This window comes from Pan paniscus, chromosome 9 (assembly GCF_029289425.2).
Source record: "Pan paniscus chromosome 9, NHGRI_mPanPan1-v2.0_pri, whole genome shotgun sequence".
NCBI classification, from domain to species: Eukaryota; Metazoa; Chordata; class Mammalia; order Primates; family Hominidae; genus Pan; species Pan paniscus.
In genome coordinates, this window is record NC_073258.2 from 108,143,696 (window position 1) to 108,168,861 (window position 25,166).

The following is a 25,166-nucleotide window of genomic DNA, read 5'->3' on the forward strand; positions in this document are numbered from 1 at the left end:
CACATCACAGGACTCTGTGAAAAACCCCCCGTACCAGCCCATAGCCGGGTAAACTTGCTGGGTGGCTAGACCCAGAAGACAGACAACAAACACTGCAGTCGGGTTCACAGGAAGCCACATCCATAGGAAAAGGCGGAGATTATTACATCAAGGGAATACCCCATGGGACAAAAGAATCTAAACAATAGCCTTCAAATAGCCTTCAGCCCTAGACCTTCCCTTTGACACAGCCTACCCAAATGAGAAGGAACCAGAAAACCAACCCTGGTAATATGACAAAACAAGGCTCTTCAACGCCTCCCAAAAATCACACTAGTTCGCCAGCAATGGATCCAAACCAAGAAGAAATCCCTGATTTCTAACCTGAAAAAGAATTCAGGAAATTAGTTATTAAGCTAATCAGGGAGGGACCAGAGAAAGGCAAAGCCCAATGCAAGAAAATCTGAAAAATGATACAAGACGTGAAGGAAAAAATATTCAAGGAAATAGATAGCTTAAAGAAAACACAATTAAAAATTCAGGAAACTTTGGACACACTTTTAGAAATGCAAAATGCTGTGGAAAGTCTCAACAACAAAATTGAACAAGTAGAAAAAAGAAATCCAGAGCTTGAAGACAAGGTCTTCAAATTAACCCAATCCAACTAAGACAAGACAAAAAACTAAGAAAATATGAACAAAGGCTCCAAGAAGTCTGGGATTATGTAAATCAACCAAACCTAAGAATAATCGGTATACCTGAGGAAGAAGAGAATTCTAAAAGCCCGGAAAACATATTTGGTGGAATAATCAAGGAAAACTTTCCCAGCCTTGTGAGAGACGTAGACAGCCAAATACAAGAAGCACAAAGAATACCTGGGAAATTCATCACAAAAACATCTTTGCCTAGGCACACTGTCATCAGGTTATCCCAAGTTAAGATGAAGGAAAGAATCTTAAGAGCTGTGAGACAGAAGCACCAGGTAACCTATAAAGGAAAACCCATCAGATCAACAGCAGATTTCTCAGCGGAAACCCTACAAGCTAGAAGGGATTGGGGACCTATCTTCAGCCTCCTCAAACAAAACATTTATCAGCCAAGAATTTTGTATCCAGCAAAACTAAGCATGATATATGAAGGAAAGACACAGTCGTTTTCAGACACACAAACACTGAGAGAATTCGCCATTACCAAACCACCACCTTTTGCATGGTTTTGAAGGTTCCTTTTGCTAAAAGGAGCTCTAAATCTTGAAACAAATCTTTTACACCAAAACAGAACCTCTTTAAAGCATAAATTACACAGGACCTATAAAACAAAAAATACAAGTTAAAAGGCAAAAACAAAAACAAAAGTACACAGGCAACAAAGAGCATAAGAAAAGTAACGGTACCTCACCTTTCAATGCTAACATCGAATGAACGTAAATGGCCTAAATGCTCCACTTAAAAGATACGGAATCACAGAATGGATAAGAACTCACCAACCAACTATGTGCTGCCTTCAGGAAACTCACCTAACACATAAGGACTTACATAAACTTAAAATAAAGGGATGGAAAAAGGCATTTCACACAAATGGACACCAAAAGTGAGGAGGAGTAGCTATTCTTATATCAGACAAAACAAACTTTAAAGCAACGGCAGTTAAAAGAGACAAAGAGGGACAGTATATAATGGTAAAAGGCCTTGTCCAACAGGAAAATATCACAATCCTAAACATATATGTGCCTAACACTGGTGCTCCCAAATTTATAAAACAATAGACCTAAGAAATTAGATAGACAGCAAAAAAGTAAAAGTGGGGGACTTCAATACTCCACTGATAGCCCTAGATAGGTCATCAAGACAGAAAGTCAACAAAGAAACAACAAATTTAAACTATACCTTGGAACAAATGGATTTAACAGATATATACAGGACATTTCATCCAGCAACTGTGGAATACACATTCTATTCAACAGCACATGGAACTTTCTCCAAGACAGACCATTTGATAGGCCATAAAATGAGCCTAGATAAATTTAAGAAAATTGACACTATATCAAGCACTCTTTCAGACCACAGTGGAATAAAACTGGAAATCAACTCCAAAAGGAACCTTCAAAACGATCCAAATATAGGGAAATTAAATAACCTGCTCCTGAATGAGCACTGGGTCAAAAACAAAATCAAGATGGAAATTTAAAAAATTCTTTGAACTGAAAGACGGTAATGACACAACCTATCAAAACCTCTGGGATACAGCAAAGGCAGTGCTAAGAGAAAAGTTCATAGCCCTAAACACCTATATCAAAAGTCTGAAAGTGCACAAACTGACATTCTAAGGTCACACCACAAGAAACCAGAGAAAAAAGAACAAACCAAACCCAAACCCAGCAGAAAAAATGAAATAACCAAGATCAGAGCAGAACTAAATGAAATTGAAAAAAACAAACCAACCAACCACAAAAGATAAATGAAATAAAAAGCTGGTTCTTCAAAAAGATAAATAAAATTGATACACTATTAGCAATATTAACCAAGAAAAGAAGAGAGAAAATCCAAATAACCTTACTAAGAAACAAAAAAAGAGATATTACAATTAACACCACTGAAATACAAAAGATCATTCAAAGCTACTATGAACACTTTTATGTACATAAACTAGAAAACCTAGAAGAGATGGATAAATTCCTGGAAGAATACAACCCTCCTAGCTTAAATCAGGAAGAATTAGACACCCTGAACAGACCAATAACAAGCAGTGAGACTGAAATGGTAATTTAAAAATTAACAACAAAAAAAAGTCCAGGACCAGAAGGATTCACAGATGAATTCTACCAGACATTCAAAGAAGAATTGGTACCAATCCTTTTGACACTATTTCACAAGATAGAGAAAGAAGGAACCCTCCCTAATTCATTCTGTGAAGCCAGCATCACCCTAATACCAAAACCAGGAAAGGACATAACCAAAAAAGAAAACTACAGACTGATATCCTTGATGAACACAGATGTTAAAATCCTTAACAAAATACTAGCTAACCGAATCCAATGACATATCAAAAAGATAATCCACCATGATCAAGTGGGTTTTATACCAGGGATGTAGGGATGGTTTAACATACACAAGTCAATAAATGTGATACACCACATAAAGAGAATTAAAAACAAAAATCACATGATCATCTCAATAGATGCAGAAAAAGCATTTGACAAAATCCAGCATCCCTATATTATTAAAACTCTCAGCAAAATCAACATACAAGGCACATACCTTAATGTAATAAAGGCCATCTATGACAAACCCACAGCCAACATAATACTGAATGGTGAAAAGTTGAAAGCATTCCCTCTGAGAACTGGAGCAAGACAAGGATGCTCACTCTCACCACTCCTCTTCAACACAGTACTGGAAGCCCTAGTCAGAGCAATCAGACAAGAGAAAGAAACAAAGGGCATCCAAATTGGTAAAGAGGAAGTCAAACTGTCACTGTTTGCTGACGATATGATTGTTTACCTTGAAAACCCTAAGGACTCCTCCAGAAAGCTTCTAGAACTGATAAAAGAATTCAGCAAAGTTTCTGGATACAAGATTAATGTACACAAATCAGTAGCTCTTCTACACACCAACAGCGAACAAGCAGAGAATCAAATCAAGAACTCAACCCCTGTTACAATAGCTGCAAAAATAAAAGTAAAATACTTAGGAATATACCTAACAAAAGAGTCAAAAGGCCTCTACAAGGAAAACTACAAAACACTGCTGAAAGAAATCACAGACGACACAAACAAATAGAATCACATCCCTTGCTCATGGGTGAGTAGAATCAATATTGTGAAAATGACCATACTGCCAAAAGCAATCTACAAATTCAACGCAATCCCCATCAGAATACCACCATCATTCTTCACAGAATTAGAAAAAAACAATTCTAAAATTCATAGAAACTAAAAAATGGCCCACATAGCCAAAGCAAGGCTAAGAAAAAGAACAAATCTGGAAGCATCACACTACCTGATTTCAAACTATACTATAAGGCCATAGTCACCAAAACAGCATGGTACTGGTATAAAAATAGGCATATGGACCAATGTAACAGAATAGAGAACCCAGAAATAAACCCAAATACTTAAAGCCAACTGATCTTCGACAAATCAAACAAAAACATAAAGTGGGGAAAGGACGCCCTTTTCAACAAATGGTGCTGGGATAGCTGGCTAGCCACATGTAGGAGAATGAAACTGGATGCTCATCTCTCACTTTATACAAAAATCAACTCAAGATAGATTAAGGACTTAAACCTAAGACCTGAAACTATAAAAATTCTAGAAGATAACACTGGAAAAACCCTTCTAGACATTGGCTTAGGAAAGCATTTCATGACCAAGAACCCAAAAGTAAATGCAATAAAAACAAAGAAAAATAGCTGGGACCTATTAAACTAAAGAGCGTTTGCACAGCAAAAGGAACAGTCAGCAAAGTAAACAGACAATCCACAGAGTGGGAGAAAATCTTCACAACCTATACACCTGACAGAGGACTAATATCCAGAATCTACAACGAACTCAAACAAATCAGTAAGAAAAAAAAAAAAACTCATCAAAAAGTGGGCTAAGGATATGAATAGACAATTCTTAAAAGGAGATATACAAATGGCCAACAAACATATGAAAAAATGCTCAACATCACTAATGATCAGGGGAACACAAATCAAATCCACAATGCAATACCACCTTACTCCTGAAAGAATGAGCATAATCAAAAAATCAAAAAACAGTAGATGTCAGCGTGGATGCAGTGAACAAGGAACACTTCTACACTGCTAGTGGGAATGTAAACTAGTACAGCCACTATGGAAAACAGTGTGGAGATTCCTTAAAGAACTAAAAGTAGAACTGCCATTTGATCCAGCAATCCCACTACTGGGTATCTATCCAAAGGAAAAGAAGTCATTATTTGAAAAAGATACTTGTACACGCATGTTTATTGCAGCACAATTCACAATTGCAAAATCGGAGAACCAACCCAAATGCCCATCAATCAACGAGTGGATAAATAAACTGTGGTGTGTGTGTGTATATATATATATATATATATATATATATATATATAATGGAATACTATGCAGCCATAAAAAGGAATGAATTTATAGCATTTGCGATGACCTGGATGAGACTGGAGACTATTATTCTAAGTGATGTAACTCAGGAATGGAAAACCAAACATCATATATTTTCACTGATATGTAGGAGCTAAGCTGTGAGAGGATGCAAAGGGATAAGAATGATACAATGCACTTTGGGGACTTTGGGGAAAGAGTGTGAAGGGGGTGAGGGATAAAAGACTACAAATATGGTCCAGTGTATACTGCTTGAGTGATGGGTGCACAAAATCTCACAAATCATCACTAAAGAACTTACTCATGTAACCAAATACCACTGGTATAAAAAAAATTAAAATTAAAAAAAAACTGTATTTATCTGCAAAAGACACTTCAGAGTCCAGTCATTCTAAATTTTCATTTACCCTAACAGGTATTTTTTTAAAAAACCAAAAAACTTTTTTTTCATTTAAAAAACTATTTAGAACACATAAAACATGGCAACATTTATTCTTTTTTCTCATCTTCTGGTAGGGGATCTGTCGGTGGCTCTTCCACTGTTGTGCTGTTGCTCTCTGAGCCAGTGTTACTATCACTGGTTCCTTCCTCTGCCATACTGTCAACCCCCTCCTGCCCATTCTCCTTGTCCTCAGTAGTAGACGTGCCTTCTTCACCATTCTGTTGACTCTGTCGTTTCTTCAAGGTGTGTCTCCTCTGTCTCCATTGGAATGTTCTCCTCGTCTTTCTTCTCCTCACCTTTGTTTGGTGCTTGTTCTTCCCCAGGAATGCTGCTGCTCTGACTGCACCCGGCTTGCTCTGCCGCCTCCTTCTCCCTTTCCTCCTGCTTTTTGCCGGTCTGTTCCTCTGCCTGTGCAATCTCAGCTGCAACTTTCTCCATATCCACTTCTACTGTCAGACCGCACAACCTTTTAAGTTCATTGTTAAGTGAATCTGTGCTTTCTAGGAATTTCCTCTTCTCCTCCTGTATTTGAAGAAGTTCAGCTTCTAGTTTTCACTGAGGAACCATTAAGGACTGGACCTGTCGTTTAAGGACCTGCATTCTAGCTGTTGCGACAACTGACCGAACGTCTGGCACCACACTCTCACTAAGGATTTCACTGAAGAGGTGATGGTTTCACTAAAAACCCATCATCATAATCATCTGGATCTTCAGCAGAGCTGAATGCTCATATATGGTTCTCCTTTCTCCATGTGAGACTGTCTCTGTCGACTTTCTTCCTCTAAAGCAGCTTCTGCATGATTTTTTGCATTTACATAAGCAAGGTATGTGGGGGAATTATGACAGACCTTCATAAATTCATTGTACTCTTTCTGCTTCGTATCCATTTAAATATTCTTGATTTTCTTCATCAGTGAGATCTCGCCACATGCCACCAATAATCTTGCCAGTCTCCCACAACTTTAGGTCAGGGTTGGAAGCCTTTACTTGGTCCCAGACCTTTCAGCTGTACCTCATGTAGGGCATCAGCAGCTTATCTGGTGGCTTTGGGGGTTTTGGAATCGTAGTACCAGAGGATGCCATGAACTGGCTGTTGGCACCCGGGTTCCCTCCCAGCCTTTAGTTGTTGTAGGCGAGATGACTGTATGGACTGTATCCCACAAACCTTGGTGTGCTGGGCATTTGTGTTGCAGGAGCTGGGGTGGGAGGTGGGGCATAAGATGGTCTTTCCACAGGCAGAAAAAGCACCTGCAGCTCTGGCTTCGCTTCCCTTTGTCCCACGCTTACCCCAGCAGATACTTAAAACTTAACTGTCTTCCCCACCTTTCCAGACCAAAGACCAAGCTGTATACTGTTTTGTATTGATAGGACCTAGCACAGTGTCAAATAGTGGGTACTCAATAAATGCTTGATAAATGAAATGAACAAGCTGGTGCCTCAGACAGATTCATTATACACCCAAAGCTAACCCACTTTCCCCTCTACTTTCCTCTTCTACTCACTTCTCTACTTTCTGTTCCTTAGGCCTGCCAATACAAATCACACTGTTTTGCCACTTTGAGTAACCAAGACAGAAATATTGAGGAGCTCAGAAACAATGAGCAAGTTCCCAATTTGCCATCACATTAATACAGAATATGAGGCTTAAGAATCTGTATCAGTGTCAACAACCTATGGGCCACAGGCCAACTCCAGTCTTGTGCTTGTTTTTAGTCATCCCATAAGCTGAGGATGGTCTTTATATTGTTAAATGGCTGGGGGAAATCAAAACAATAGTATTTCATGACAGATTAAAATTCTACGCAATTCTAATTTTGGTGACCATAAATAAGGTTTTATTGGAACACAACCATGCTCATTCATTTATGTGTTATCTATGGCTGCCTTCATGATACAACAACAGTTGAATAGTTGTGGCACAGATTGTACAGCACACAAAATCTAAAATATTTACTATTTGGTCTCTACAGAAAAGTCTGCCAATCTTGGTTCTATATTATTATTTAGCTAATAAAACTAATTCAAAATCACTTTATTGATTTTTCCTACTACCTGATAACAAGCAAGATTAAAACTTGCAATTGCTTAATAGTATTACACAAGATCCATGTTGGTAACAATGAGGGTAAGAGAATAGGACCTGGTACTCTTATTTTGTTAAAATATCTATGCTTGACTTCCATTTCAGGCCATGATGAACTAACAAAAAAAACAGTATAACCTGCTGCTGTTTAAAAAAACTAGACAACAGGACAAATACATGAAACAACCACTTTTAGACATTGACCTCGAGAAGAGTATAATTCCTAAAAGAAGGGAAAGAAATGAGATGAGCCCTAGGATGGCCACAGCTTTCTACTAAGAGGCAGTTCATAGACTGCAGTACAAAGGAATTTAATCAGACCTTCCTTGCCGACTAAATTGGGATATATTTTAACAAGATGTTGGAAGTAAGAGAAAAACTAGCAAAGAATATGAAGCAAGCCAAAAAAAAAAGAAGAAGAAGAAGATAATGCAAATTAAGAAATTTTATTTATTTACATAAAAGAAAGGCAATTATACTATTTGGCCTAACAGTATCTATTTACTGGATCAAGAGATAACTTAATTAAAAAATATAGAAGTAAAGCAAAGGAAACAACTAAGAACCAAAGTGGCTTCCACCAGGATTGGAAGAAAGTCTGGAAAAAGCTCACGACATTGTTATTATTTGGTATAGCAGGCCTAGCACTACTTGTATGTAATACGCTGATTAAAAAGAAAAGGAAAAAGCACACACTGCTTTGATTCAAAGCTACTATTAAAAAGTGTAAATGTTTAAAAGCCTTTTCTAGCATTGGGAAATAAAGCAAAACTCTCCTACTAAATCAGATTTTCCTATCAGTGGTCTACAAACTTCCAGAGTTCATGATGGTAGCCTGCAAGTTTGTTATCACTGAATGCCATAAAGCATGTTTCAACTTTTATCTTTTAAAATTTCCATAATCACTTTTTACTATTCTTAGTATTTTCATGGCTTTTGAATAATTTCTACTTTATCTCTAGTTATGTCCACAAGTTGTTCCCTACACACAAGTACCTGGCCAAGGCAGTGGGTGGACTGAACACCAAGCTACACTCTGATAACTGAGATGTATGTCCTAGCCCAAGGCTACTATTTAATTTGTACAAAAGCATTCACAGGACTGCATCTGCCCAAAGGAGACATCTTTTTTTAACTCCATGAAGGCATCATACAGGCACAATGCAGCCCTTTTAAAAATGTTTTTAAATTCTCAATTCTGTCCATACTGTCCCACTTTTATAATATACTATTGTGTTTTCCTTTTTTTTTTTTTAGATTGGCCTTCTTAGAGGCTATTAACTTTTTTCAAAGAATAAACTCTTGGGTTTTTAAAAAATCATTTCTATTTTTTATTTTCTATTTTAGTAATTTCAGTTTTTAATCTATCCTTTGTATATCGTATCTACTCTTTGTTATGTTCTCTCTTATCTCTTCTGTGTTACTATTGGCTAATGCCACAGACATTATTACTAATTATTAATAAATAATAGCTATATTAATTATAACTTAATTTTCTGTTAAAGAATGACACACAGATTATTTACTATTTTTGAGTAGACAAGAACATAATAAATATTATAAGATTTTTCTATGATTCACTGTGATATAGCAAGTGTTTTTCTTTTCTTTCCTTTTTTTCAGTATTCTGGAGTTTCACTCAACTAATTTTTTCTCTTCCTCATCAATCTTCATTAACAACTGTCTACTATAATTATTCTAGTCAGAACCTCTTGGTACCTGCATATTTATGCACTATGAAATTGAAAACTGTATTTTCAGTTTTTATAAAGCACATTAAATTTGATTTCTATCTTCAACAATCTGTTATGCATTCTACAATATGGTTAATTTTAAAACATGTACAAGGATAAAACTTACCTTGGGTTTGTTTTTTTTCCACTTAAAATGTTTTCCCTTTAAACTGCAAATATATAATTATGTGACATCGTCCCTCCATCCAACCCTTCCCCCTACCAAAAAAAAAAATTCTGGAAACAGAACATGTATGAATTCATCCCTCCAAGACAAAACCTAAGTCTCAAATGCTACTGAACAGTATAAGGACTCAATATTTTTCATATGCAGTAATATTTCATTTTTCCCTTAAATTTAACAACAGAAAAGGGAATTAAATGCTAATAGTAGAGTTAGTGAGAAAAAAATAATGAGCATTTGAGGGAATAGAAGCAAACTGAGGAAGGAGAGAGGCTGCTGCTGGGTCATTCTTCCCTCTCTAAGGAAATCAATTAGTTGTGGCTTCAGTATCTGTTACAGAGCCCTGTTCAAAGTTTGAGATAGTCTATGACATAATTCTTCATCCCAAAATTAGATCATTAATAAATATATAATCATAACTATCCAAAACAACTACTCTACAATTTCTCCAAATTATACCTGAGAAAATACTGTTCATAACACAATAAAAAAATTTTTTTAACTACCCCAGAAAGCATTGAGAATTAAATACATCCTATAGTCATATGAGTGGGTGTTTCCTATTCCATGACTGAAGCCTACAGGTCAACACTCCCAGCTAGGATAATACCATGCTAAAGATTATTTTTCTGGTAAACAAATAAGGCTTACAGATAGTAGTCATAAATAGAATAGCTTTTCCTTTGGCAAAGTTACAAAATGGTAACAGGATCCCAAAATAATGGCTATAGCCTCAGAACATTCTCTGGATGACCAGATTGCACTAGGCCCTGTTCAATACCTCCATATTTCTATACTTTTCCTTTGAAGGACTGTCAAAGGACTGTAATTATATATTTATATAATTAATCTTATTTGTATGTTCTCTTTCCTGAAAGAAAGCTTTTATAAGGAGTATATGATGTCTGAATTAAGATCTCAAGGATATACAGAAGGTAACTACATGAAAAATACTCTAGGCAAAGAAAGACTGTAAAGGCACTGAGGCAGGAGGGAAAATAGCTACTTAGGAGGTCAAGACAAGAGATGATGGTCATCTTAGTGTGGTAGATATAAAAAACAAAGAGGAGGGCTAAGAAATATTTAGCAGGTAAAATTGACACCATTTCACGATGAATTTTATGTGAGGTATGAGACTAGAGAACAGACAGATTCTGTATGCTAATACTAGTTTGTATTTATACACCATTTGCTTTAATTTATTTTTTCTTAAAATATTTGCTCCTATAGTAATACTCTATTTCAAGAAATAAGCCCTCTAGTAATGCCTAAGATGGTATTTCTAACTGCACAGGACAGAAATGACAGATACTTTAAGGAGGGTTAAAAAATACAAGCTGAACTGTATAGAAAATAGGTACATCCATTGACCTTTTTTACTTGGCTGGGGAAAAAACTAGCTAAATGACTAAAAGGAAATAATATTTTTGCATACCTACTCTGTGTCAAGCAAGACTATACCTCAAGAAAAGTGTGCCTACAGTAACATGGCAAGGTAAACAGAATAAATGCAAAGCTACAATAATGTTTACTTTAGATTTAAAATATTTGACCTAGAAAATTGAGAGTGCAAAGGCCTTCTACAAAGAAGGAACTGCAAAGTATTCATTGAGTAAAGGTCAAACCTCACTGTTTAAATATTAAAAGTAAACCACAAGCAAGTTTTTTATAGTCTTGTAACTTTTTTTCTGTTGTACTGTGCTTAGGGGATCAACTGCAGGGATTGGGATGCTAAAACATTAAAAAAAAAAAAAAAAGACACAGTCTAACAGTTCACATATTCTGGGAATCACACCAATGACAAGTGAACTTGTGAACACAGTGAACGATGCACCCAAGAATCAGATCCAAAAGACAGTGTTAAAGCAGTAATTGAATATGGTCAAACTACTACTGGAAATACTTCAAATAACTAGTCAAGTACCTGATTTATATACAAAATGATGAATTTATCTGTTTATTTATTAATGTTTCTCTATGGCCCTTAGTTAATTCCTCAATTTCTTTAAAGAGAATGTCCATAAACCCTCTCTACGTACATGCAAAGGGACCAAAATGCATTTCTCCTCTTTATCAGCAGTGTAGACAAAACTTTAAAGCTACTACACCATTAGGCAAACATTATTTCATTCTTTGTTACAAATGTTGAGCTTAATTTCCTGCGTTATCTTTTCTTATAAAGTACAAAGCTAAATTCCTTTAGATTAAATGTATACATAATGTGACTCCATTGAAGGATTATTAACAGGCACAAGTTATGGAAGGGCAGATTAGGACTAACATATTAAAGAATTAGGATTGGATTTTTCCTGATATAAAAGTAGCAATATCCAAAACTCAGTGAGACCTCATTACTCAGTGTTCAAGCACGAGTTAGATGGAGAAGCTATGTGGTGGGCTTAATGTTAAAATAAAGAAGCTGTACTTGTGTGATGGTCAGACTAGATGATGTGAAAGATCATGGATCATTTTTAAGATTTACAATAAAATACTACAGAGAATAAAATAAATTAAAGACATTCATAAAACAAGTATTTCAGTATGTCTTGGTCATCTACAAGATGTCAAGTATTACTCTATGTACTAGATATGAACTGAAAGAATAACCCTTGTCCTAAATACTAAACAGTTCACCCTCTAAAGAAGAGGGATAAGGAAACTAATAATTAACAGTGCTGATGGTTTTTCACTAAAGCCAAAATGGTATTCATAGATATGTGAATGAAGAGATTTACCTTATTCCTGTAACTTAATACTTCCAACAAACGAGCTAAGCAATGAAAGAATTCTTCCCTGTTCAAGCGTTCTATGCATGGGGTTTTCTTTTCTCTCAAAGAGCAAAATTTCCATCAGAAGTATTCCATGATTTTCCTCTAGAACGTCATCAAATCTCCATAGTAGTAAACAACTTTGTATTCCACTCTGATTTCTTAAAAAAAACCACTTTGAAAGGTAATCAAGGCCCTGGATCTGATGGAATAAATTACTTTAGTTGCAGTAGAGAATTCTTTCAGAATTTTTGGCAAAGATTTGTTTTATACATATATATACTTAGTAAAGCTTGAACCAGATGTGCAAGTGTGCTTGAACCTTCTCTGCAGAGAAGATGAAAATATGCCTTTCTGGTCAAAGAATCCTTAGGGGAAAAAAAAAGCTTTCTATTTGAAGTCTCAAAGGGCTATACAGTTCCCAAAAGGGACTAACAAGCAGAAATAACACTTCGTATGATACTTCGAATACTAATCTACTGAGTACTGAAGTCCACTGCTCAAAGATAGGAGGAGCTAGAAATTTAAAAAACAATGAGTAATATCAGAGTCATGTGCACAAGGGATGAGATATAGCCTGTCAATTATTCAGTCATATCCTCAAAACCGTAGGAGAAATGTTATTTAACAGAATACCTGCTTCAAATGTTTTCCTTCTGTTCCAAGCCGCAAACCAGCTCTAACATTTCAAGCAAGGTTTCTCTATGTGGCTCCTTTTGCTTGCCTAAGATACTTTGAAAACTGACTTTACATTAAACAACTGCACAGAATAATGGAAAAAGCACTTCACTTTAGGAGGTGTATGAAATAAAATCTGGTGGGACATAGCAAACCTTAGTCAAAAAATGAGAAGAAAATGGTCAATTTATTTGGTAGGGTCAGCAAAGCTTGACTACAAGAAGTAACACAAAAATCTCAGGCTTAGGTCTATGCTTTTATAAGAGTGTGGTGTGTGTGCGCGCGCGTGCGTGCACACGCGCGCGCGCGCACACACACACACACACACACACACACTATCATAAAACAGCAAGGTATATTCTTATTGGTTAGGGTCCCATACAGTAGTCTCAAATTTCTGACCCATTATTCTGTTAATTCTACAAAGATCTCTCCTGCTATGGAAGGACCTTAACCTGCCTAAAACAGTTAATTTCCCTTAGGTGGTTAAGTAACTTTGCAACTCTGAGATTAAGAAATAAATCAAACTTAACCTTTTATATTGTGTTTAAGTAAAAGTATAGTAATAGCTCTGCAACCTTTTTTGATATAAAATTTATTTCACTTTAACACACGAAACACATTTTTAATGGCACTCACGTTCATTTATAATGACTTGTTCATTATAACTTTTTAAGAATGTGTGTTTGTCTTTTGAACGTATTTGAAACCCTTAAGTGAATAAGCTATACAAAACTAATAACAGCTTAAAATTTTATAATTTAATTAAGCTAACCATGAAAATGGTAAAGAATTTTAGTCTGATTATTTCTTAAAATAATTGAGTGATTTGCTAAATTTACCAAGAGCATTTAATGCTTAAGGAAGGGCAGGTTATTTAAGCTAATAAATTTAATAAATATACTAATTAAAATTAAGTATTCCTTCCTATGCTCACATACATTTATTGCCCCTTCGGATATTTTAAAAACCTGATTATCAAAAACACTGGTTTTTCTATTCTAGAATATATGATAATAAAAGTAAAATAGAAGAGTACTTATGATTCTTATTTTATTTTCTTCATTAGGCCTAATATTTAAAGAGAGGGACAAAGGCAGAGACGGATTGTCAAAAGATCAAAATGGCACAATGGTCTCTTAGTCCTATCGAATGGAAGTCATTCTAGAGGACTCAGCACTGCTCCCATGAAGCTTGTGCTACCAGGCTGTGGAAAAGTCATGTCACTACAGTTGTCTGAAATGAACAGCATTTGATATAAAGAAATTTTTCTTACAAAGACAATTTTTCAACCAACCAAATCAAAGGGAAAAAAATGTGCCTGATTCAGGAATCCCCTGAAGTCCAGCCACAGCTTTAGAACCTTTAATAAAAGTGACAAGTGCCAGGAAAAGAAACAGGTATAAATGAGAAGGTGGTAACAAGTGTACACATACATATAATTTGAAAAGATACATGCCATAGAGAATACTTTAAGAATCTTTGAGGTTTCTGACAAACATACTCTTACCACACGATCCAGCAACCGCATTCCTTGATATTTACCCATAGGAGTTTTTTGGGTTTTTTTGTTTTTTGAGACGGAGTCCCACACTGCCGCCCAGGCTGGAGTGCAGTGGCACAATCTCAGCTCACTGCAATCTCCGCCTCCCAGGTTCAAGCAATTCTCCTGCCTCAGCCTCCCCAGTAGTTGGGATTACAGGTGCCCACCACCGTGCTCAGCTGATTTTTGTATTTTTAGTAGAGACAGGGTTTTGCCATGTTGGCCAGGCTAGTCTCGAACTCCTGACCTCAAGCGATCTGCCCATCTCAGCCTCCCAAAGTGCTGGGATTACAGGCATGAGCCAGTGCGCCCAGCCTACCAAAAGGAGTTGAAAACTTCTGTCCACACAAAAAACTGCACACAGATGTGTATAGCAGTTTTATTCATAACTGCAAAAACTTGGATGCACCAAGATGTCCTCCAATAGGTGAATGAATAAGTAAAATGTGGCACCTACAGACCATGAAATATTATTCAGCACTAAAAAGAAGTGAGCTATCAAACCATGGAAAGACAGACAGGAATCTTAAATACATATTAGAAGCCAACCTGAAAATGCTACATACTGTATGATTTCAATTACATGACATTCTGGAAAAGGCAAAACTATGGAGACTAAAAAGATCCGAGGTTGCCAGGAGTTAAGGGGTAGGGAGGGATAAACAGGTGGAACACAGAGGATTTAGTACAGTGAAAATACTCTGTATGATACTACAATGGTGGATACATGTCATTACACATTTATTCAAACCCACAGAATGTACAATACCAAGAGAGGACCTTAATGTAAACTATAGACTTTGGGTGATACAATGTGTCAACGCAGGTTCATCAATTGTAACAAATGTACTCCTCTGGTAGGGGCTATTGATAACGGGGGAGGCTGTGCTTATGGAGGGGCAGGAAGTATATGGGAAATCTGTGTACCTTCCTCTCAATTTTGCTGTGAACGTAGCACTGTTCTAAAAAATAAAATCTTAAAAAGAAAAGTCTTTGAGGTTTCAAAAATGGAAAATGTTGCAACTGTATGACAGGATTAGAAAAAGGCCATAATGAAGAAGGGTGATGTCTGGCACAAATAATAAATAGCATAGGTAAATGTGAAAGAGACACTGGTTATGTGTAAGTCTTGGAGGTAGGACTGGAAAACAGGGCCATACTGTGGAAGGCTATGCTGCAGGAAGATCTGGTACTAACAGTTAGCACTAATAAACCACTTCAAGTTTCAGAGTACAAAATTAGTTAACCACAAGGACACCTGAAAACAATAATTTGGCAAAAGTGTGTAAGATAGACTTCACAGTACACCTAGTTCTAGCTATCGTCCCAGTCCCTACTTTTTAATCCTACTAGTAATTTCTCTCTCTCCATTCTTTAATCTGTGCAAGAAACTTTTTAAAAATATTAGGTACCACAACTTAGTGTAAACAGCCATTTTCATAAACACACTCTTTATAATGTTATCTAAGTCATGAATGATGTTAGCCTGAAGAAAATTCTAGGGAAGTTGACATTCTCATCTCCTCCCACACTGACAGTAAATTATGTAAATTAATCTTTGAGAATAGACCTTTAAAACCAGTTTTAAACTTCATTATATCCCAAACCTGATTCTCCAAAAGAGCAGCTGACTTTGTCCTTCAGCATCAAAAAGAGGTATCATGTAAAAACAAGTACTTTTGTGGGTTTACATCCTTGCCCTGCACTTACCAGTTGTATACCTGGACAAGTTACTTAACCCTCTGTGCCTCAGTTTCTTGATCTATAAAACTGTAATAATGACATGGACTACCTCAAAGGATACTGTGAAAATTGCATGAGTTATTTTGGGGGAAAGGGGAGGATTTTGTTTTTAGTGTTTTTATTTATTTATTCATTCTTTTTTTAGAGACAGGGTCTCACTCTGTCATCTAGGCTGGAGTACAGTGGTGCAATCATGGCTCACTGCAGCCTGGACTTCCTGGCCTCAAACACTCCTCCACCTCAGCCTCCCAAGTAGCTGGGACTACAGGAGCACACCACCACACCCAGCTAGAGTTATTCATATACATCTAAATCTGTAATGCAGAAGGTGAACTCAGCTGTTCAACTTCTATCTACATTTATGCCTGTGATTATTTTATGCAGTATCATAGATTTAAATATCACTTACATGTTAATAACTCCCAAATTTCTATCTCCAGCACAGAGGACTTTTTCCCAACTACCCAATTCTATCTTCTCCCTACTCCCAACCATCCAACTGCCTACTTGACATCTCCACTTATTCCACATCTAACAGGCATCCAAACTCTCAATATATCCAAAACAGAACCTCTGATTTGCCCCAAAACCTATTCTTCCTCTTTCTTCCACAACTCAATTAATGGCTATTCTTTCAGCTGCTCAAGCTAAAAACCTTGGAGTCCTCTTTGCCTCCTCTCTTTAGCCCATTACCCACCCCCCACCTAAACCACCATAAAAATCCTGTCAGTTTTTCTTTCAAAATATATACATAAAGTATTTATACAAATACAAAATGCAATCACTTCTAACCATCTCCATAGCTCCTATCTGTCTTGGTCAAAGCCACTATCATTTCTTATCTGCATTATTACAAAAGCCCACCTCTACTTCAGCTTCTGCAAACCATTCTTAATAGAGAATCCAGAATGGTCCTGTCAAAATATGTTTTCTGCTTAAAACCATGTAATAGTTTCTCACCACCTCAGTCAGAAAAAAAAGCCCACCTCCTTACCATGACTTTCAAAGCTTAACATGATCTGGCCACCTATAGTCTCTCTAACCTGTATCTCCTACTTCCCTCTCTCATTTATTCCACTCCAGCAACACCGGTCTCGTTGCTATTCTTCCTACACATCAGACATATTTCCATCTTTGGGCCTTTAAATCTCTGTTCCCTATGACTACTGCGCTCTTCACTCAAATACACAGAAATTCACTCTTCCACTAACTACAAGTCCTTATATAAAGTCCTTACACTTTTTCAACAGAATTGGCCTGTGCATTCCAAGCCACCAACCCACCTGTCACTCAAAATTGCCACTACCCTGCCACAGGGTAACTTTCTGATACACTGTATTATTTTTTAATTTGCTTATCATTTTTATAATTTATTGTTTCCCTCCCTACCCAAATGAAAGTTCCATGCAGGTAGGTGTTTTTATTTGTTTTGTTCACTAACAGATAGATGAATTAATCATAGACCAAAGTAATTTGTTTTACATGAAATGAATAACTAATTCAAGTCTCTCATTCTGAAGGAGACAGTTAAGAAGCAGTTTGACTCATACAGAAGCAATCAGTAAGCAGCACAGTCCAGAATAAAAGCAAGACTCCTTGGTCTCAGCCCGAGGCTTTTTTCCACCAGGGCACACTGATAGAATGTAAGAGAATATATAGAAAACTAAATTTTTTAAAATAAGCATGCATACACATAAACACACAGACACATATACAGACACATCTCACATTAAAATATTAGCACTGCCAGCTGGGCACAGTAACTCGCATCTGTAATCTCAGCACTTTTGGAGGTCGAGGCGGGTGGATCATTTGAAGTCAGGAGTTTGAGACCAGCCTGGCCAACATGGTGAAACCCATCTCTACTAAAAATACAAAAATTAGCCAGGCATGGTGGCGCACACCTGTAGTACCAGCTACTCAGGAGGCTGAGGCACAAGAATTGCTTGAACGTGGGAGGCAGAGGTTGCAGTGAGCCAAGATCATGCCACTGCCCTGCAGCCTGGGCGACAGAGCAAGAAACTATCTCAAAAAAATAGATAAAATAAAATAAAAAATAAAATAAAATATTACCACTGCCCGGTGGTAGTGTTACACAGGTAATTACATTCTCCAAACTTTTATTACTTACCTCTACCCCAGATTTTTTTGGTATCTGTGTTATAGTTTCTTTGAATTTATTTGCCTTTTCAAGTTGAACTTTAAGTTGTTCAGCTAATTCCTTCAAAAAGAAAAACAAGTAAAATATGTGCGATATGTAGTTTAATTCTTTACGACAAAATGTTCAAATTTACACAACAGAAGGAAAAACAGCATAACCAACACTCATGTAGCCATCATCTAATTTCAATTACCAACCCATAGCCTAGTATACTACTTTTTAATGAACTTATCTCAGTTACAAACTTCTTGAATACCTGTGACATGCTTCAAAGATAAACAATTACAAGGACATATATTTTGGAAGAGATAGATGAAGGAAATACATAACCTTAATGACATTTTAATAATTACTAAATATCACAAAAGTTCAATACTTTCAACTTCAGTTATTGGTAACAAAAAAGCTATCACAAGATTTAAACTGTTACCTTCTTTATTGTTGATAATTTAGATGAAAATTCCGAAGATATTTCATTTTTACTCTAGGAAACTTATAGAAATTTATATAAAACAACTGCCATATAAAGCAATAAACCATGAAGTAATACATTAAATAAGTAGATTTATGTGACATGCAAAGAATAGCAAGCGCCACCACAGTGTTCTTCTTGAACACAAGAACACATATTTCACCCTTTTACCTAGATGACCTTTCACTATTTTAACTAATTCCTCTGTACTTTCAAAGCTCAAACTTTACTTTCTTGCTATCGTTACTGTTGTTGGTTTATTTCCCTTACCAATTTCTAGGACGAGTGGAAGTTCAGTGTTTCCAAGGATCAGATTCAAAGAGATAGAGCAGCATATGCAAGATATGCCCTTTATTAGACATAACACAGAAATATCTTGTTTGGTTACCATTTGTTCTACTACAGTATTGTACTAATAGTTTACCAAAACATAAGACTACTTAAAGATCCCTTATATTTGGGTTTGAGATGAGTGCATACATATGACCATGACTGAATCTATTCTATCAAGATGTGGAATATCTGGCTGTGCTATTCTGCCATGTGCACTTAAATATATACATCTCACTGTATATTATTTTAATATGCATGTGACAATAAGTTAATGGATGAATGGATAAATGCAGCTCTTACCAAATCATCCCTATTTCTTACAATTCTGAGGTAAATTAGTCTTAAATCAAACATTACTACAGGAATTAAATGAGTAAGCCTACACAAAGCATCTAACACAGTATCAGGCACAGCACATTTACTTAAAACTTGAATAAATGACTTAATCCTCCTTTTTAGGTTCCTAATTAATTTGGAAAAGTAAAAAACATTCTTACAAATATATGACAAAAATGAGGTAGAAAAAGTGACATCTTTATCTCCCTTAAATATGCTCAATGAGTTACAAATGCAGGAATAAAGTAAATAGCCAAGTAAAAAAGAAATTTAAAAGCATGAAGTTCCTTAGGATCTTCAATTTCAGAGATCTGACAGAGAAAGTAGATCATTTATTTAGAAGTAGACAGTATTGTTCACAGAAAGGTTCGAGAATTTTTTTTTTTTTTTGAGACACAGTCTCGCTTCGTCACCCAGGCTGGAGTGCTGCAATGGCGTGATCTTGGCTCACTGCAATCTCCGCCTCCCAGGTTCAAGCGATTCTCCTGCCTCAGCCACCCCGGTAGCTGGGATTACAGGCATGCGCCACCACACCCAGCTAATTTTTGTATTTTCACTAGAGACAGGGTTTCACCATTTTGGCCAGGCTGGTCTCGAACTCCTGACCTCAAGTGATCCGCCTGCCTTGGCCTCCCAAAGTGCTGGGATTACAGGCATGGTGCCAGGCCTGATAATTTCTTTAAGGAATCAATAACCAACAGTTATTTTCACAGTGTGCTATATCCACACTGCTAAGGAACTTCTAAAATTACTCATAAGAAGTTAAACATTTAATCATTATTCTCTAAAGCAACATCTAAGAGTCTTACCATATTCCCCATCATCTCTGCTTTGATAATCTTGGCTCCCAACTTGTTCTTCTCATCAACACTCAGGATGTGAATGGACTCATGCTCTGGACTGCTACTGGAATAGGACAGATTAACAGCATATGAAATATAGGTGCGATGCAAGCAATAACATCAAGATTCAAATGTTATTTTAACTGACCTCAACAAAGCATTCAGTACCAATAGCAGATCATGATTGTAATACATGTAAATTAAACTCAATGTTTTTCTATAAATTGATAAAGTTCTCTGTTACAATGCCACAACCACCTATGGCAGTTATAATAACTGATCAAAATCCCAATAACAATGAGATAAATAGTATTTATCAACTCTTCTAATTTAATATCCCCATACTCGTAACTTTAAAAAGGAAACAAACAAAAAACGTTCGAACCAGGCCATAATTCTATACATCTTTGGAAACTCTTCTCACTCGACATAAGTTGTTAATAATCTAAGAAACTATAAAATGATATATATATCTAACTGCATTCAAAGAATAAAAGCATTGATCATGTGCTTTTTTGTAAAGTCAGTCCAGAACATAACATATAGTCAAATAACATAAACTAGTTTAAAACTGATATCATGTGCCAAACCTATACTATGGAAGCCTCACACAAAAAAAGAAACCTCCAGCCAAGGTCAGATTTCCCTAGCTTACTGCCTTAAGAAATAATTCAAGGCTACAGTGCAGGACAGTGACCTCAGTCAGAGTCTGAAGGATTTCTGAGTAAAGGAGACATAGCCAGAAGTCCAAGAATTCCAAGGCAGCTAGAATTCACAGAACAGAGTACCAAAGAAGTGAAAGCTGCACCATAAGAAAATCCCAGAGAACTGCAGAGGGTTCCCCTTGAGTACTCAGCAAGAAACCACCTGCAGTCAGGGAAAGAACTAGCCCAAAGGATTGGAGGTAGAGTACCTGGCATTCCTGGGAACTGCTTATCCAGTCCCACTAGCTAGACTAGGAAATCACGTAATTCAAAAAGCACTAGACACAGTATTAAAGAGTCTTGCTTCATTAGTGGGAAACAGCATGCCCTAGACTAAATGCTGCTCTGGGCCCACCTAAAAAATGTTAAAACAAAAGTTAAAAGGATCAAATGTTTTCCAATTAATCAGAACAATATAAATATTCCAGAACAAAGCTCAGGAATATTTATAGAAATTCAAAAATGTCTAGCACTCAACAAGGTAGTCTGTAAAACTTAGTATCTAATCAATGATGATCAGACAGCCAAATAAGTAGAAAAACACAACCCATAATTAGAACAAAATGCTATCAGTCAAAATCAACCCAGAACTGACACAGATATAAAAAACAGCAGACAAGGATACTAAAAGTGATTATTATAACTGTGTTCCATATGTTCAAAAAGTCAGACACAACAAAGATATAAAAAAGATCCAAAATAAACTTTTACAGATGAAAACTACAATGTGTGAGATAAAAAATATATGGGTAAGATTAATGGAAAATTAAGCTGCAGAAGTAGAGTCTGGTGAACTTGAAGCAATATGAAAAATGAAACAGAGAAAAGAATCTGTAAAAATGAAAAGAGCATCAGAGGGCTGTGGGACAACCTTAAGTATCCCACCATACATGTAACTGAAGATAACTATTTTTAAAATATATTTGAGGTTTATAACAAGTATAAGTAAAATGTATGAGAACACTAACAGAAAGGAAAGAAAGGGAGAAATATAAATAAACAATGATAAAGTTCTTACACCATTCAGGAATAGCATATCACTTGAAGATAGACTATGATAAGTTAAAGGTATAGTACACTATCAAAGACAAAGCAACCACTATTTAAAAAATATATATATATAGCAACCAAGGAAATGAAATGGAATCATAAAAATAATCCAAAACAAGTAAGAAAAAGAGGACGAAGTGAAAAAAGAACAGATGGGAAAAATAGAAAACGAATAGCAAAGTTACATATTTGAACCTAATTATATCAATAACATTATATATAAATGGTCCAAATACCTAAATTAAAAGGCAGAAATTATCAGATGGATATAAAAGCAAAATTCAACTACAAGAAATGTTCTATAAATACACAGACATACGTATGTTAAACATAAAAGGATAGAAAAAGATATACCATGTTAATGCTAGTCAAAAGAAAGTTGAAGTGGCTACATTAATATCAAACAAACAAGATTACAGAGGAAAAAAATATTACCAGGGACAAAGAACGTCATTTCATATGAAAAAGGAGTCAATCCAGCAAGAGCGTTTGAATACATGAGCAAAAACTGACAGAAGAGAAATAAACAAATCCACAATTATAGCTATAAATTTCAATACCTCTCTCTCAATATTTGATAGGATAACTACAATAGTCCCCCCCCCTTATCTGAAGGAGTTATGTTCCAAGACCCTCAGTGGAAGCCTGAAATCTTGGATAGTACCAAACCTTATCTGTAGTATTTTTTTCCTATATATACATACATATGTTAAAGTTTGACTTATAAATAAGGTATAGTAAGACACTAACAACAACAACCAATAACAAAATAGTACAATTACAACAATATACTGTAATAAAAGTTATGTGACGGTGGTATCTCTTGCAGAATACTGTAATATTTTCAGAGCATGGTTGATCATGGGTAACTGAAACCTCAGAAAGCAAAACCATGGATAAAGGGGGACTACTGTAAACAGAATCAGCAAGCATAAGGAAGACCTGAATAATACTATCAACTAACATGCCCAAATGGACATCCATAGAACACACCACCCAACAAGAATAGAAGACACATTCTTTCCAAGTGCATACAAAATATTTCCTGAGATACACCATTTTCTAAGCTATACAAACAGTCTCACAAATTTAAAGGAATTCAAGTTGTATAAACTATGTTCTTTTATCACAATGAAATTAATTAGAAATCATTAACAAAAGTCTCTGGAAAATCCTCAACTATAATATTTGGAAACTAAATAGTGCAACTGTAAATAACCCATGGGTCAAAAATAAGACCAAAGGAAAATTATATAACACATGCCTGAACTGGTGGAATGCTGCTAATTCAGGGGGAAATTCATAGCACTAAATATTTATATTAGAAAAGATCTCAAATCAATCCCTCATCTTACACCTTAAGAAAGCAGAAGAAGAGCAAATTAAAACAAAGTTTAAAAATTCAAAAAACAATAAAAATCAGAGTAAAATAAACAGAAAATAGAAAAACAATAAATTCAGTGAAACCAAACGCTGATATTTAAGGCAATAAAATTGATAAACCTATAGCCTGCCTGATAAAAAAGAGATCTAAATTACTAGTAGAGAGGTAACAGCACTACACGTTGTAAGCACTTTACAAAAAGATATCCAGATGGCAAATAAGCACATAGAGAGATGTTCGGCATCAGTAGTCATTAGCCATTAGGGGAATACAAATTAAAACCACAATGAGCTACCACTACACATCCGCTAGAAGAGCTAAAATTTACAAGACTGACCATTCCAAGTTTTTACAAGGATGTGGAGAAACTGAAACTCTTATACACTGTTGGTGATCATGTAAAATGGTACAATCACTTTGGAAAACAGTTTAGCAGTTTCTTAGTATTTAAACATACAGTTACCATATGATTTAGCTACTGCTCTCCTAGGTATATTTATCCAAGAGAAAGGAAAGCATATGTCAACACAAAGATTTGTACCTGAATGTTCAGAATTGTACATAATTTATAATAGCCAAAACGTGGAAACAATCTCAAATTCACCAACAGGAGAATGGAAAAACAAATTGTGATGTACCCACCAATAGTATATTACCCATCAATAAAAAGGAATGAACTACTGACATATGCAACAACATAAATGAAGCTCACAATAATTACTCTGAGTGAAAGAAGACAGACCAAAAAAAGAGTGCATAATGTATGATCCCATTTACATTGAACTCTAGAAGATGCAAACTACGGTTGACCCTTGAGCAACACAGGGGTGAACTGCCCAGGTCCACTCACACAGATTTTTTTCACCCAAACGTCAATCAAAAATACAGCATTCATGTGATGTAAAAACTACATATACAGAGTAATATTTTCATACATGTGGATTCCAACTTGAGTATGTGCAACTTTGGAATACTTGAGTGGTCCTAGAACCAACTCCCACGAATTCCAAGGGACAACTGTAGTCTATAATGAAAGAAAGCAGATGTGGTTGCCTAGGAGTGGAGAGCAGGGGTGTGGGAAAGCAGGAGAGAGAGATTATAAAAGGGCACAAAGGCTTTCAGGGGGGTGATGGTTTAATGAGAACATATGCATTTCAAAATATACCAAAATGTACACTTTTGTATATTTGCAGTTTATTATATGTCAATTATACCTCAAAGTTTTTTTTAACCCTCAAAGGGAGTAATACATTTTAAAACCAGAGTATAACTAATTTGTCATAATCTTAAATATAAAGGATATATCTGGTATTATTAGTTTTCCTGAATTCCCAGATTCTATAATACTCTATGAAAATTAACCTTAATCATATTTTCTACAAATTTGGTTTTCCAAATCAAAACATGACCTACCAACAATATATGGAAATTATTTTTAAATAGTGAATTCCTCTGGGAGGAGAATCTTTTAACAGACAGATAGCATTGGAATAAAAAAAAATCTCTACAGAAAATGTATAGTAGCCATTTCTTCCCACATTGTTGAAAAGAAAGGCAATACTCTGGTGTTTAAGAAATCTAAAATATTTGAGGTAAAGCAACACTAGAAAGTAACATATTTTCATTCC

General features: G+C 35.8%; 1 protein-coding gene and 1 pseudogene across 7 annotated transcripts in view; both read right to left on the reverse strand.

Annotated features, from left to right (window-relative positions):
* The window catches only part of CWF19L2 (CWF19 like cell cycle control factor 2), a 177,952-nt gene that overhangs the window by 117,843 nt on the left and 34,943 nt on the right, over nucleotides 1–25,166 (reverse strand). For 4 of the 7 annotated variants that reach the window (XM_063608255.1, XM_034933621.3, XM_008953743.4 and 1 more), the window contains exons 9-10: nucleotides 20,368–20,464; nucleotides 18,388–18,477 (exon numbers count right to left, since the gene is read on the reverse strand). In XM_063608255.1, coding sequence (XP_063464325.1) covers nucleotides 18,388–18,477; nucleotides 20,368–20,464 — 187 coding nt within the window. The remainder of the gene's footprint in view (nucleotides 1–18,387; nucleotides 18,478–20,367; nucleotides 20,465–25,166) is intronic. The other 3 variants (XM_055094789.2, XM_003828352.6, XM_055094791.1) reach the window with 1 other exon arrangement.
* On the reverse strand, nucleotides 5,092–6,834 carry LOC134731205 (SWI/SNF-related matrix-associated actin-dependent regulator of chromatin subfamily E member 1-like; annotated as a pseudogene).